This window comes from Mobula birostris, chromosome 13 (genome assembly GCF_030028105.1).
Source record: "Mobula birostris isolate sMobBir1 chromosome 13, sMobBir1.hap1, whole genome shotgun sequence".
In the NCBI taxonomy this organism is placed as follows: domain Eukaryota; kingdom Metazoa; phylum Chordata; class Chondrichthyes; order Myliobatiformes; family Myliobatidae; genus Mobula; species Mobula birostris.
The window spans coordinates 102,984,298-102,998,014 of NC_092382.1; the positions used below are offsets into that span (position 1 = coordinate 102,984,298).

General features: G+C 44.8%; 1 protein-coding gene across 2 annotated transcripts in view; it reads left to right on the top strand.

Annotated features, from left to right (window-relative positions):
* Nucleotides 1-1,309: 1,309 nt before the first annotated feature.
* The window catches only part of LOC140207232 (C-type lectin domain family 9 member A-like), a 51,162-nt gene continuing 38,754 nt past the window's right edge, over nucleotides 1,310-13,717 (top strand). For both annotated transcript variants that reach the window (XM_072275658.1, XM_072275659.1), the window contains exon 1: nucleotides 1,310-1,435. In XM_072275658.1, coding sequence (XP_072131759.1) covers nucleotides 1,351-1,435 — 85 coding nt within the window. In that variant the 5' untranslated portion in view covers nucleotides 1,310-1,350. The remainder of the gene's footprint in view (nucleotides 1,436-13,717) is intronic.

Below are 13,717 nucleotides of genomic sequence, written 5' to 3' on the forward strand. Positions count from 1 at the left end.
AGTGTAACGGCTGCAGAAAAGGAGGAAGTCATTGAAGGGTTGTCTACGGAATCTCTGTGAGTGGAAGTTAGGAATAGGAAAGGATCAATAACTCTAATGGGTGTTTTTATATACAACCCAATATTAACAGGGACATCGAGGAGCAGATACGGAGACAGATTCTGGAAGAGAGTAATAATAGCAGGGTTGTTGTGGTAGGAGATTTTAATAACCCAAAATAATGATTGGCATATCCCTGGAGTGAAGGGTTTAGATGAGGTAGAGTTTGTTAGGTGTGTTCAGGAGGGTTTGTTGACATAATATGTACGTAGGCCCACAATAGCAGAGGCTGTACTTTATCTGATATTGGGAAATGAACCTGGCCAGGTGTCAGATCTCTAAGTGGGAGAGCATTTCCGAGATAGTGATTACAATTCTTTCTCCTTTATCACGACATTGTCGAGGGATAGGAACAGACAAATTTGGGAAACGTTTAAATAGAGTAATGGGAAATATGAGGCTTTTAGGCAGGAATTTGGAAGACAAATTGGAAACAGGTGTTCTCGGGGATACGTACGGAAGAAATTTGGCAAATGTTCAGGGGATAATTGTTTGTAGTTCTGAACGGGTAAGTTCCAATGAGACATGGATTGACTGGTAAGGTACAAGTTCCGTGGTGTACAAAGACCGCTGTAAATTTACTCAAGAAGAAAAGAGGAGCTTATGAAAGATTCAAAAAACTTTCCAATTGTTTTTTTTTAATTTAAATAATCTCTTTGAGGAACTGGAGGGATGAGTTAGCAAATTTGCTGATGACACAATGGTTAGGGGGGTTATGGATAGCGTAAAGGTCTGACAGAGGTTACTGCGGGATATTGACCGAATGCAAATCTGGACTGAGAAATGGCAGATGGAGTTCAAACCAGATAAGTGTGAGCTGGTTCATTTTGGTAGGACAAATATGACGTCAGAATATATCATTAATGGCAAGACTCTTGGCAGTGCGGAGGATCAGAGGGATCTTGAGGTCCGAGTCTATAGGACACTCAAAACTGCCTGGCAGGTTGACTCTGTGGTTAAGATCTACCATACGGTGCATTGGCCTTCATCATTAGTGGCATTGGGTTTAGGAGCCGAGAGGTAATGTTGCAGCTATGTAGGGCCTCGGTCTACCGTACTTGGAGGACTGTGCTCAGTTCTCGTTGCCTCACTACAGGAAGGATGTGGAAAGCATCGGAAGGATGCAGAGATGTACAAGGCTGTTGTCTGGACTGGGGAGCATGCCTTATGAGAATAGGTAGAGTGAAGTTGGTCTTTTCTCCTTGGAGCGACGGAGGGCGAGGGTTGACCTGATATCGTGCGGATAGTCAGATGCTTTTCCAGAGGGATGAAATGGCCAGCACGACAGGACACAGTTCAGAGGTGTTTGGAAACAGGTACAGAGGAGATGTCAGAGGTAAGCTTGTTTTTAATGCAGAGTGTGGTGAGTGCGTGGAATAGTCTCCCGGCGGCGGTAGTGGAGGCGGAAACGAAGGATAGATCTGGTCCTAGGGTTGGGTTTCTTAACTGGAAGAAGGCCAAATTTGAAGAAATGAGAAAGGATCTAAAAAGCATGGATTGGGACAGATTGTTCTCTGGCAAGGATGTGATCGGTAGGTGGGAAGCCTTCAAAGGAGAAATTTTAAGAGTGCAGAATTTGTATGTTCCTTTCAGGATTAAAGGCAAAATGAATAGGAATAAGGAACCTTGGTTCTCAAGGGATATTGCAGCTCTGATAACGAAGAAAAGGGAGTTGTATGACATGTATACGATGCAGGGAGTAAATAAGGTGCTTGAGGAGTATAAGAAGTGCAAGAAAATACTTAAGAGAGAAATCAGGAGGGCGAAAAGAAGACATGAGGTTGCCTTGGCAGTCAAAGTGAAGGATAATCCAAAGAGCTTTTACAGGTATATTAAGAGCAAAAGGATTGTAAGGGATAAAATTGGTCCTCTTGAAGATCAGAGTGGTCGGCTATGTGCGGAACCAAAGGAAATGGGGGAGATCTTAAATAGTTATATTTATTTTATTTATTTTTTGTTTTGCGTCTGTATTTACTAAGGAAACTGGCATGAAGTCTATGGAATTAAGGGAAACAAGTAGTGAGATCATGGAAACTGTACAGATCGAAAAGGAGGAGGTCCTTGCCGTGTTGAGGAATATTAAAGTGAATAAATCCCCGGGACCTGACAGGGTGTTCCCTAGGACCCTGAAGGACACTAGTGTTGAAATTGCAGGGGCCGTGGCAGAAATATTTAAAACGTCGCTGTCGACAGGTGAGGTGCCGGAGGATTGAAGAGTGGCTCATGTTGTTCCGTTGTTTAAAAAAGGATCAAAAAGTAATCCGGGAAATTATAGGCCGGTCAGTTTAACGTCTGTAGTAGGTAGGTTATTGGAGGGAGTATTGAGATGCAGAATCTACAAGCGTTTGGATAGACAGGGACTTATTAGGGAGAGTCAACATCGCTTTGTGCGTGGTAGGTCATGTTTGACCAATCTATTGGAGTTTTTCGAGGAGTTTACCAGGAAAGTGGATGAAGGGAAGGCAGTGGATATTGTCTACATGGACTACAGTAAGGCCTTGGACAAGGTCCCGCATGGGAGGTTAGTTAGGAAAATTCAGTCGCTAGGTATACATGGAGAGGTGGTAAATTGGATTAGACATTGGCTCAATGGAAGAAGCCACAGAGTGGTAGTAGAGAATTGCTTCTCTGAGTGGAGCCTGTGACTAGTGGTGTGCCACAGGGATCAGTGCTGGGTCCATTGTTATTTGTCATCTATCTCAATGATCTGGATGATAATGTGATAAATTGGATCAGCAAGTTTGCTGATGATACAAAGATTGGAGGTGTAGTAGACAGTGAGGAAGGTTTTCAGAGCCTGCAAAGGGACTTGGACAGGCTGTAAAAATGGGCTGAAAATGGCAGATGGAGTTGAATACAGACAAGTGTGAGGTATTACATGTTGGAAGGACAAACCAAGGTAGAACATATAGGGTTAATGGTAAGGCACTGAGGAGTGCGGTGGAACAGAGGGATCTGGGAATACAGATACAAAATTCCCTAAAAGTGGCGTCACAGGCAGATAGGGTCGTAAAGAGAGCTGTTGGTACATTGGCCTTTATTAGTCAAAGTATTGAGCATCAGAGCAGGAATGTTATGATGAGGCTGTATAAGGCACTGGTGAGGCCAAATCTGGAGTATTGTAAACAACAGGAATTCTGCAGATGCTGGAAATTCAAGCAACACACATCAAAGTTGCTGGTGAACGCAGCAGGCCAGGCAGCATCTCTAGGAAGAGGTGCAGTCGACGTTTCAGGCCGAGACCCTTCTTCAAGTCGAAGGGTTTCGGCCTGAAACGTCGACTGCACCTCTTTCCAGAGATGCTGCCGAGGCTGCTGTGTTCACCAGCAACTTTGATGTGTGTTCTCTGGAGTATTGTGTTCAGTTTTGGTCAGCAAATTACCGGAAGGATATAAATAAAGTTGAAAGAGTGCAGAGAAGGTTTACAAGGATGTTGCCGGGACTTGAGAAACTCAGTTAGAGAGAAGGGTTGAATAGGTTAGGACTTTATTCCCTGGAGCGTAGAAGAATGAGGGGAGATTTGATAGAGGTATATACAATTATGATGGGTATTGATAGAGTGAATGCAAGCAGGCTTTTTCCACTGAGGCAAGGGGAGAAAAAAAAAAACAGAGGACATGGGTTAAGGGTGAGGGGGAGGGGGAAGTTTAAAGGGAACATTAGCGGGGACTTCTTCACACAGAGAGTGGTGGGAGTATGGAATGAGCTGCCAGGTGAGGTGGTAAATGCGGGTTCTTTAATAACATTTAAGAATGAATTGGACAGATACAAGGATGGGAGGTGTATGGAGGGATATGGTCCGTGTGCAGGTCAGTGGGACTAGACAGAAACGGATCGACACATCCAAGAAGGGCCAAAAGGCCTGTTTCTGTGCTGTAGTTTCTATGGTTCTATGGTTCTAAAAGGAGGAAGCTTAAGAATGAATTTTGGAGAGACAGAGAAAATTAGTGAGAAGGCCTTGGCGGGCAGGATTAAAGAAGCGGTCCCAACACAGAACCTTTGTGGAACACCACTAGTCGCCGGCCGCTGACCAGGAAACCCCTCCCTTTATTTCCACTCTTTTCCTCCGGCCAGTCAGCCAATCTGCTCTCTTACCAGTAACACCATGGGTCCCTGTCTTGTTAAGCGGCCTCATGTGTGGCACACTTTCAGAAGACACTTTAGATTCTGGACTAGTTCCTGAGGATTGAAGGGTGGCTAATGTCACACCGCTTTTTAAAAAAAAGGAGGGAGAGAGAAACCGGGGAATTATAGACCGGTTAACCTAACATCGGTGGTGAGGAAAATGCTAGAATCAGTTGTCAAAGATGTGATAACAGCACATATTGCAAACGGTGAAATCATCGGATTAAGTCAGCATAAATTTATAAACGGAAAATCATGTCTGACGAATGTCATAGAATTTTTTGAGGATGTAATTAGTAGAGTAGATAGAGGAGAACTAGTGACTGTGGCGTATTTAGATTTGCGCATGCTTTTGACAAGGTCCCACACAGGAGATTAGTGGGTAAACTTAAGCACACGGTATTGGGCGTATGGTATTGATGGAGATAGAGTATTGGTTGGCAGGCAGGAAGCAAAGACTGGGAATAAACGGGACTTTTCAGAATGGCGGGCAGTGAGTAGTGGGGAACCGCAAGGCTCAGTGCTGGGACCCCAGTTGCTTACAATATGTATTAATGACGTATACGAGAGAATTAAATGCAGAATCTCCAAGATTGCGGATGACACGAAGCTGGGCGGCAGTGTTAGCTGTGAGGAGAATGCTAACGGGATGCAAGGTGACTTGGATAGGTTAGGTGAGTGGGAACATTCATGGCAGATCGGATTTAATGTGGATAAATGTGAGGTTATCTACTTTGGAGACAAAAACAGGAAAGCAGTTCATTATCTGAATGGTGGCCGATTAGGAAAAAGGGAGGAGCAACGAGACCTGAGTGTCATTATATACCAATCATTGAAAGTGGGCATGCAGGTACAACAGGCTGTGAAAAAGGCGAATGGTATCCTGGCATTCATAGCTAGAGGAGTTGAGTACAGGAGCAGGGAGGTACTTCTGCAGTTGTGCAAGGCCTTGGGGAGGCAACACCTGGAGTATTGTGTGAAGTTTTGGTCCCCTAATCTGAGGAAATACATCCTTACCATAGAGAGAGTACAAAGAAGGTTGACCAGATTGATTCCTGGGATGGCAGGACTTTCATATGATGAAAGACTGTATCGACTGGTCTAATACTCACTGGAATTTAAAAGATTGAGGTGGGATCTTATTGAAACGTATAAAATTCTAAAGGGATTGGACAGGCTAGATGCAGGAAGATTGTTCCCGATGTTGAGCAAGTCCAGAACGAGGCGTCGCAGTTTAAGGATAAAGGGGAATCCTTTTCTGACCGATATGAGGGAAAATTTCTTCACAGAGAGAGTGTGAATCTGCTGATTTCTCTGTCACAAGAAACAGTTGAGGCCAGTTGTTTAGCTATATTTAGGAGGAAGTTAGATATGGCCATTCTGGCTAAAGGGATCACGGGGTATGGAGAAAAGCCAGGTACAGGGTTCTGAGTTGGATGATCAGCCATGATTGTACTGAATGGCGGTGCAGGCTCGAAGGGACGAATGGCCTACTCCTGCACCTATTTTCTATGTTTCCATGTTTCTAGCGCTAGGTAATGTTACAGATCCAGATGATTATAGGGCAAATAAGAAGGAGCTTAAGAGGAAAATTAGGAGACACAGAAGGGGCCATGAGAAAGCCTTGGCGGGCAGGATTAAGGAACCCACCAGGACATTCTTCAAATATGTGAAGAACAAGATGATTCGACGTGAAAGAGCACGGCCTGTCAAGTGTGACAGTGGGAATGCGTGTATGGAACCGAAGGAAATAGCAGTGGTACTTAATGAATACTTTACTTCAGTGTGGAAAAGAATCACTGTGGAAAAGAATCTTGGTTACTGTAGCAATGACTTGAAGGACACTGAAAAGCTTGAGCATGGAGATATTAAGAAAGAGGATGTGCTGGAGATTTTGGAAAGCATCAAGTTGGATAAATCGCCGGGACGGGATGAGATAGGAGCATAGAAACAGAAAACCAACAGCACAATACAGGCCCTTAAAGTTTTGCCGAACATGTCCCTACCGTAGAAATTACCAGGCTTACCCATACTAGACAGCCCATTCCACGCACTCACCACTCTCTGAGTAAAAAACATGCCCCTGACATTTCCTCTGTAGCTACTCCCCAGCACCCTAAACCTGTGTCCCCTTGTGGCAACCATTTCAGCCCTGGGGAAAAGCCTCTGACTATCCAGACGATCAATGCTTCTCATCACCTTATACATCTCTGTCAGGTCAACTGTCATCCTCCGTCGCTCCAAGGAGAAAAGGCCGAGTTCACTCAACCTATTCTCATAAGACATGCTCCCCAATCCAGGCAACATCCTTGTAAATCTCCTCTGCACCCCTTCTGTGGTTTCTATATCCTTCCTGTAGTGAGATGACCAGAAATGAGCCCAGTACTCCAAGTGGGGTCTGACCAGAGTCCTATATAGCTAGAACATTATCTCTCGGCTCCTAAATTCAATTCCACGATTGTTGAAGGCCAATACACCGTACGCCTCCTTAACCACAGAGTTAACCTGAGCAGCTGCTTTGAATGCCCGATGGACTCGGACCCCAAGATCTCTTTGATCCTCCACACAGCCAAGACTCTTACAAACAATGCTATATCCTGCCGTGATGTTTGACCTGCCAAAATAAACCATCACACACTAATGTGGGGTAAACTCCATCTGCAACTTTTCAGCCCAGTTTGGCATCCTATCAATGTCCCGTTGTAACCTCTGACAGCAATCTACACTATCCTCAACACCTCCAACATTTGCGTCATCAACAAACCTACTAACTCACCCATCCACTTCCTCATCCAGGTCATGTATAAAAATCACGAAGAGTAAGACAATAGACAATAGGTGCAAGAGTCCGCCATTCATCCCTTCGTGCTAGCACCTACATTCACTCTGATCATGGCTAATCTGTCAGGATCTGTAAGGATCCCAGAACAGATCCATGAGGCACTTCACTGGTTACCGACCTCCATGCAGAATATGACCCGTCTACAACCACTCTTTGCCTCCTGTGGGCAAGCCCGTTCTGGATCCACAAACCGATGTCCCCTTGGATCCATCGCTGATCGGGTTGTACACCGTTATTTAAACGGCCCTGCAAATTGACTTTGTACATATGCCTGCTAAACGGAGGTTTAGGTATATATTGGTAATAGTGGACATGTTTTTCAGATGGGAGGAGGGCTATCCAGCTGGGAGGAATGATGTAAGAACTGTGGTGAACATATTTATGAAAGACATTATACCTAGGTTTGGAAGTCCCCTAGGGTAAATAGCGACAGGGGAACCCGTTTTACAAATAAATTAGCACAGGGACTGAAGGAAGACTTGGGGTTCCATTAGAAATTGCAAATCCCCTACCAGCCTCAGCCCTCAGGTATGGTGGAAAGAGGAAACGGGGAAATAAAAGCGACTTTGACAAATTATTGTCAGCAAAACGGTCTCGGACGGCAAGAGGCAATGCCCTTAGTAATGTACACGATGTGAAATCAGAAGGATAGAAATACAGGACTTACCCCTCATTAAATATTGATGAAGCGGCCTATGACAGCAGGAACTGAGCCTCCCATGACAACAGAAAAAAGTAGTGCTAATATACAATGATAAGAAAACACTAAAATACGCACAAGCATTGCGTCAGGGGGCAGGGAAATTGTATCAGAGGGTCCAGTTAACCCAGGCACCTTTAACTGAAGGTAACATGCATCCATTAAGCCGGTAGACGGAATAAATGAGAGATCGGTAAATAAAGACTCTTTCTCTCCCAGGCGGATGATGACCCATACAGCCGTTAAGGTGAAGGAGAGACCTGACTGAACACATGTCAGCAGGCGCAGGTTTCACTACGACAGGGAGGAAATAAAATACCGAACAGGTCAAATCTTCCCAGAGAGAGAGAGAGGAACGGCTCTGAGAACCAAGAACAAAGTGTTAGTGAGAGACCGGGACATAAATTTATTTTAACCTGCACCTCATGTTATATACATGGTGACAGATTATTAACAAAATATACGCTCAATAGAGGACTCATATGAAGGAAGTAGTGGCGATAATCATATTGGGGGTGGGATTGATTGATTACCTAACAGCGTGGGAAGCAAATACAAAGAAACAGGAAAGTGGAGAAGAAGTATTAGCCTAAGAAGGAGGGGTCTGTGCGTTAGTAGGGAACTAATGTTGCACCTGTATCCCCGATGCCTCTGAAAATATAACTGATCAGCACATAAAGGTGAAGATAGAGGACATTAGGAAGATAGAGAAACTGTTCAAGAATTTTGGTCCGGGGAAAAATTGGTGGGAGATAATAAAGGGTTGGTTTTCTGGCTGGCGAGGCTGGGTAACGCATGGAATAGTTGCAGTCGCGATGATATGTGTTTAGAGTGTTGTGTATGTGCAGCATTGCAATTCTGCTGTTATCATTTAATGAAGGTAGCCTTGTCTGGCCCTCAGAAGGTCTCTATGGTACCCCAAAGGATGAAAGGACAGCAAGGAACATTGGTGGGGTGCAGAGCTGTACCCAGGGAAGGAGAGTCTCTTCCCCTTCTGAGCTCCCTGATGAGGAGGAGGATGCAGTACCCCAGTAAGGAGTGTTAATCTAGAAGATTAACAAGGAGGGAACAGTGGAAGAAAATATCAAGACCTTGCATTGTATTGGGCATTGGGGGCTAATGATTTGTTTTAAAATGTGCATTCAAAGTCCACAATAGTTTAACTGTAACTAATGTACTCTGTGTAACTGAACTGTGCCCTGCAACCGAGTTATAAAAATAACTGCATCTGTACCTTTTTTTCTGAGAATTTTCATATGTCTGCGGTTGAGTCAGCTGGACTAATATATATTTTTTTGAGAGGTAACACTTAAGTCAAATGTGTTGCTTCTCAAGAACATATTTTTGTTACTTCCCTATTCTGTAGCATTCTCTGGAAATGCTCGACGAAGGTTCAAATAAGGAATTATCTGGTCGTACAATGTCCTGAGGCACGTGACCTTTACTTCAGTAAACAAAAATCCAACTATGTGTCTCTCGTCACGTCCCACTGATGTATAAATATGACTGAGTTTCCTTGTTTGAGGGAGCTCCAGGATCCCGCTTTTAGATTCTAGGCTGCCCATGATATCATGTGACGAATAAAGAATATTCGACGGCCCTCTCCCTCCGGGTCCGAGTATTCCTTTTCCGCTACAATTTCTCAACATACTATCTCATCTGGCATTTCTCTGCCCACTCTCCAGAACTGACCATGTCCCTCTGTAACTTTTCCGTTTCTTCAACACTTCCTGCTCCTCCACCTATCTTGGTGTCATCCGTAAAATAGACACACCTCCGAAGATTATTACCACCACACACATGTAGCCATATAACCATATATCAATTACAGGAAGGGAAGAGGCCATATCGGCCCTTCTAGTCCGTACCGAACGCTTACTCTCACCTAGTCCCACCAACATGCACTCAGCCCATAGCCCTCCATTCCTTTCCTGTCCATATACCTATCCAATTGTTCTTTAAATGACAATATCGAAATTGCCTAGACCACTTCTACTGGAAGCTCGTTCCACAGAGCCACCACCCTCTGAGTAAAGAAGTCCCCCCACCCCCGTGTTAGCCGTGAACTTCTGCACCCTAACTCTCAAGTCATGTCAGCTTGTTTGAATCTCCCCTACTATCCTACTGAAACCTTCTATTTGTGACTTTGTATGAACTTTTAACATCATTTATTTTCACCCCAGCTCCACGATCTGCTCTGGCACTCTGGTTCCCATATCCCTGCAAATCAGGTTTAAACCCTCCCCAACAGCACTAACAAACCTCCCTGCAAGGTTATTGTTCCCCTTGCAGTTCAGGTGTAACCCATCTCTCTTGTACAGGTCCCTCCTGCCCGAGAAGATGTCCGAATGATACTGAAATCTGAAACTCTGCCCCTCACACCAGTTCCTCAGCCACGTGTTAATCCGCCAGAGCATCCGTTACCACCCCTGAGGTCCTGCTTTTTAACTTCCTACCAAGCTCTCTATACTCACTCTTCAGGACCTTCTCACTCTTTCTTCCTACGTCATTGGTACCGATGTGCACCATGACTTCTGGCTGTTCACCCTCCCACTTTAGAATGCTCTGCAAGCGATCAGAGACATCCCTGACCCTGGCACCCAGGAGGCAGCAAACTATCCGGGAATTTCTGTCACGACAACAGAACCTCTTTTCTGTACGGCTATCTATCGTGTGCCCTATCACTACCGCTCTCATCTTTTTCCACCCTCCCTTCTGCACTGCAGAGCCAGACTCAGTGCCAGAGATCCGGCTGCCTCAGCGTGTCCCAGGTCAGTCAAACACCGCAACAGTATCCAAATCGGTATAGAACATAGAACATAGAATAGTACAGCACAGTACAGGCCCTTCGACCCACAATGTTGTGCCTACCCTCAAACCCTGCTTCCAATCTTAGCCCCCACCTTAGATTCCTCCATATACCTGTCTAGTAGTCTCTTAATCGTCACTAGTGTATCTGCCTCCACCACTGATTCAGACAGTGCATTCCACGCACCAACCACTCTCTGAGTAAAAAAACCTTCCTCTAATATCCCCCTTGAACTTCCCACCCATGACCTTAAAGCCATGTCCTCTTGTATTGAGCAGCGGTGCCCTGGAGAAGAGGCGCTGGCTGTCCACTCTATCTATTCCTCTTATTATCTTGTACGCCTCTATCATGTCTCCTCTCATCCTCCTTCTCTCCAAAGAGTAAAGCCCTAGCCTCCTTAATCTCTAATCATAATGCATACTTTCTAAACCAGGCAGCATTCTGGTAAATCTCCTCTGTACCCTTTCCAATGCTTCCACATCCTTCCTATAGTGAGGTGACCAGAACTGGATACAATACTCCGAGTGTGGCCTAACCAGAGTTTAATAGAGCTGCAGCATTACATCGCGACTTTTAAACTCTATCCCTCGACTTATGAAAGCTAACACCCCATAAGCTTTCTTAACTGCCCTATCCACCTGTAAGGCAACTTTCAGGGATCTGTGGACATGTACCTCGAGATCCCTCTGCTCCTCCACACTACCAAGTATACTTGTTGTGGGAATTTCATCCAATTCTGCTCTACCGTCCATCCATCTAGTTTACTTTTCAAATCGACTTGGGACAGTTCCTCTCTCATGCCACTGTAATTTCCTCTGTTCCTCTGAAATATTGACACACCTGACACCAAATTCTGCTTTTCAAATTTGAAACTGAACTTAATCGCCTCAGGTTCATTACACAGCAGCCAATCTAAAACAGCTGATCCTCTGATGTGCTTATGGACAAGTTGATCCAAAAAGCCATCCCGTGGGCATTCTATAAACTGCCTCTCCTGTGATCCAGTACCTCCCTGACTTCCCCACTTTAATATTGAAATCCCTCATGAATATCCTGACAATTCTCTTCCACACGCTTTCTTTCTATTCCTAGCTGTAACGTGGAGTCCACATCCCGGCTGCTGTTTGGAGGCCCGTATATAACTGCTATTAGTGTCTTTTTAACCTTGCCATTTCTTAACTTCACAAAGAAGTTCAGAAACAGGACCTCAAAGGTAGTAATGCCGGGATTACTCCCTGCGCCACGTGACAGTGAGTATAGGAATAAAATGAGGTGGAGGATAACTGAGTGGCTGAGGGATTGGAGCTGGGGGCAGTGATTTATACTTCCGGATCACTGGAACTTCTTCTGGGGCAGGTGTTAACTGCACAAAAATGAAGGGTTGCACTTGAATCCGAGGGGGCCCAATATTCTACGGAAAGGTTTGCTAAGACTATTGGGGAGAGTTTAAACTAGAATTGCTGGAGGTTGAGAACCAAACTGAAGTGATGCAGGAAACAAAGGTTTGCTCACAAGCAGAGAAAACATGGGGAAAGTGCTAAATGGAGGATAGGCAGATGATAGAGAAGGGACGCGCTCTGACCAATGGGTTGAGATGTGTCAAAATTAATGCGAGGTGCATTGTGAATAAAGCGGAGGAGATTAGAGCATGGATCAAAACTTGTAACTACGATGTTGTGGCCATTGCAGAGAGTTGGGTGGTGCAGGAGCAGGAATGGCTACTTCAGGTGCCAGGTTGTATATGTTTCAGGAAGGACAGGGAGCGAGGTAAAATAGTGGAGTGCGTGGCACTGTTGATCAGATATAGGGTAACGGCTGCAGATTAGGAGGAAGTCATGGAGGGGTTGTCTACGGAATCTGTGTGAGTGGAAGTTAGGAATAGGAAGGGATCAATAACTCTAATGGGTGTTTTTTTTATCTACCACCCAATATTAACAGAGACATCGAGGAGAAGATACGGAGACGGATTCTGGAAAGGAGCAATAATAGCAGTGTTGTTGTGGTAGGAGATTTGAATTGCCCAAAATAATGATTGACATATCCCTGGAGTGAGGGGTTTAGATGGGGTAGGGTTTGTTAGGTGTGTTCAGTAGTGTTTCTTGACATAATATGTACATAGGCCTACAATAGGAGAGGCTGTACTTTATCTGATATTGGGAAATTAACTTGGCCAGGTGTCAGGTCTCTCAGTGGGAGAGCATTTCCGAGATAGTGATCACAATTCTATCTCCTTTACCACAGCAATGGAGAGGGATAGGAACAGACAAATTTGGGAAATGTTTAATTAGAGTAAGAGAAATATGAGGCTTTCAGGCAGTAATTTTGAAGATAAGTTGGAAACAGGTGATCTCGGGGAAACGTACGGAAGAAAGTTGGCAAATGTTCAGGGCATATTTGCGTGGGGTTCTGAGTTCGTACGTTCCAATGAGACATGGAAAGAATGGTGAGGTACTAGTTCCGTGGTGTACAAAGGCTGTTGTAAATCTAGTCAAGAAGAAAAGAGGAGCTTACGAAAGGTTCAAAAAACTTTGTAATATTTTTATAAATGACCACCATGTGGAAGTGGAGGAATGAGTTAGCAAATTTGCTGTTGACACAAAGGTTGGAGATGTTATGGATAGCGTGGAGGTCTGTCAAAGGTTACTGTGGGATATTGATCGGATGCAAAACTGGACTGAGAAATGGCAGATGGAGTTCAAAGCAGGTAAGTGTGAGGTGGCTAATTTCGGTAGGTCAAATATGATGGCAAAATATATCATTAATGGCAAGACTCTTGGCAGTGTGGAGGATCAGAGGGATCTGGGGTCCGAGTCCAAAGGACACTCAAAACTGCTACGCAGGTTGACTCTGTGGTTAAGAAGGCATACGGTGCATTGGCCTTCATTATTAGTGGCACTGAGTTTAGGAGCCGAAGGTAATGTTGCAACTATGTAGGGCCTTGGTCAACCGTACTTGGAATACTGTGCTCAGTTCTCGTCACCTTACGACAGGAAGGACGTGGAAACCATAGAAAGGGTGCAGAGATTAACAAGGATGTTGTCTGGACTGGGGAGCATGCCTTCTGAGAATAGGTTGAGTGAACTTGGCCTTTTCTTCTTGGAGCGACGGAGGACGAGGGTTGACCTGATAGAGGAACTCAGGT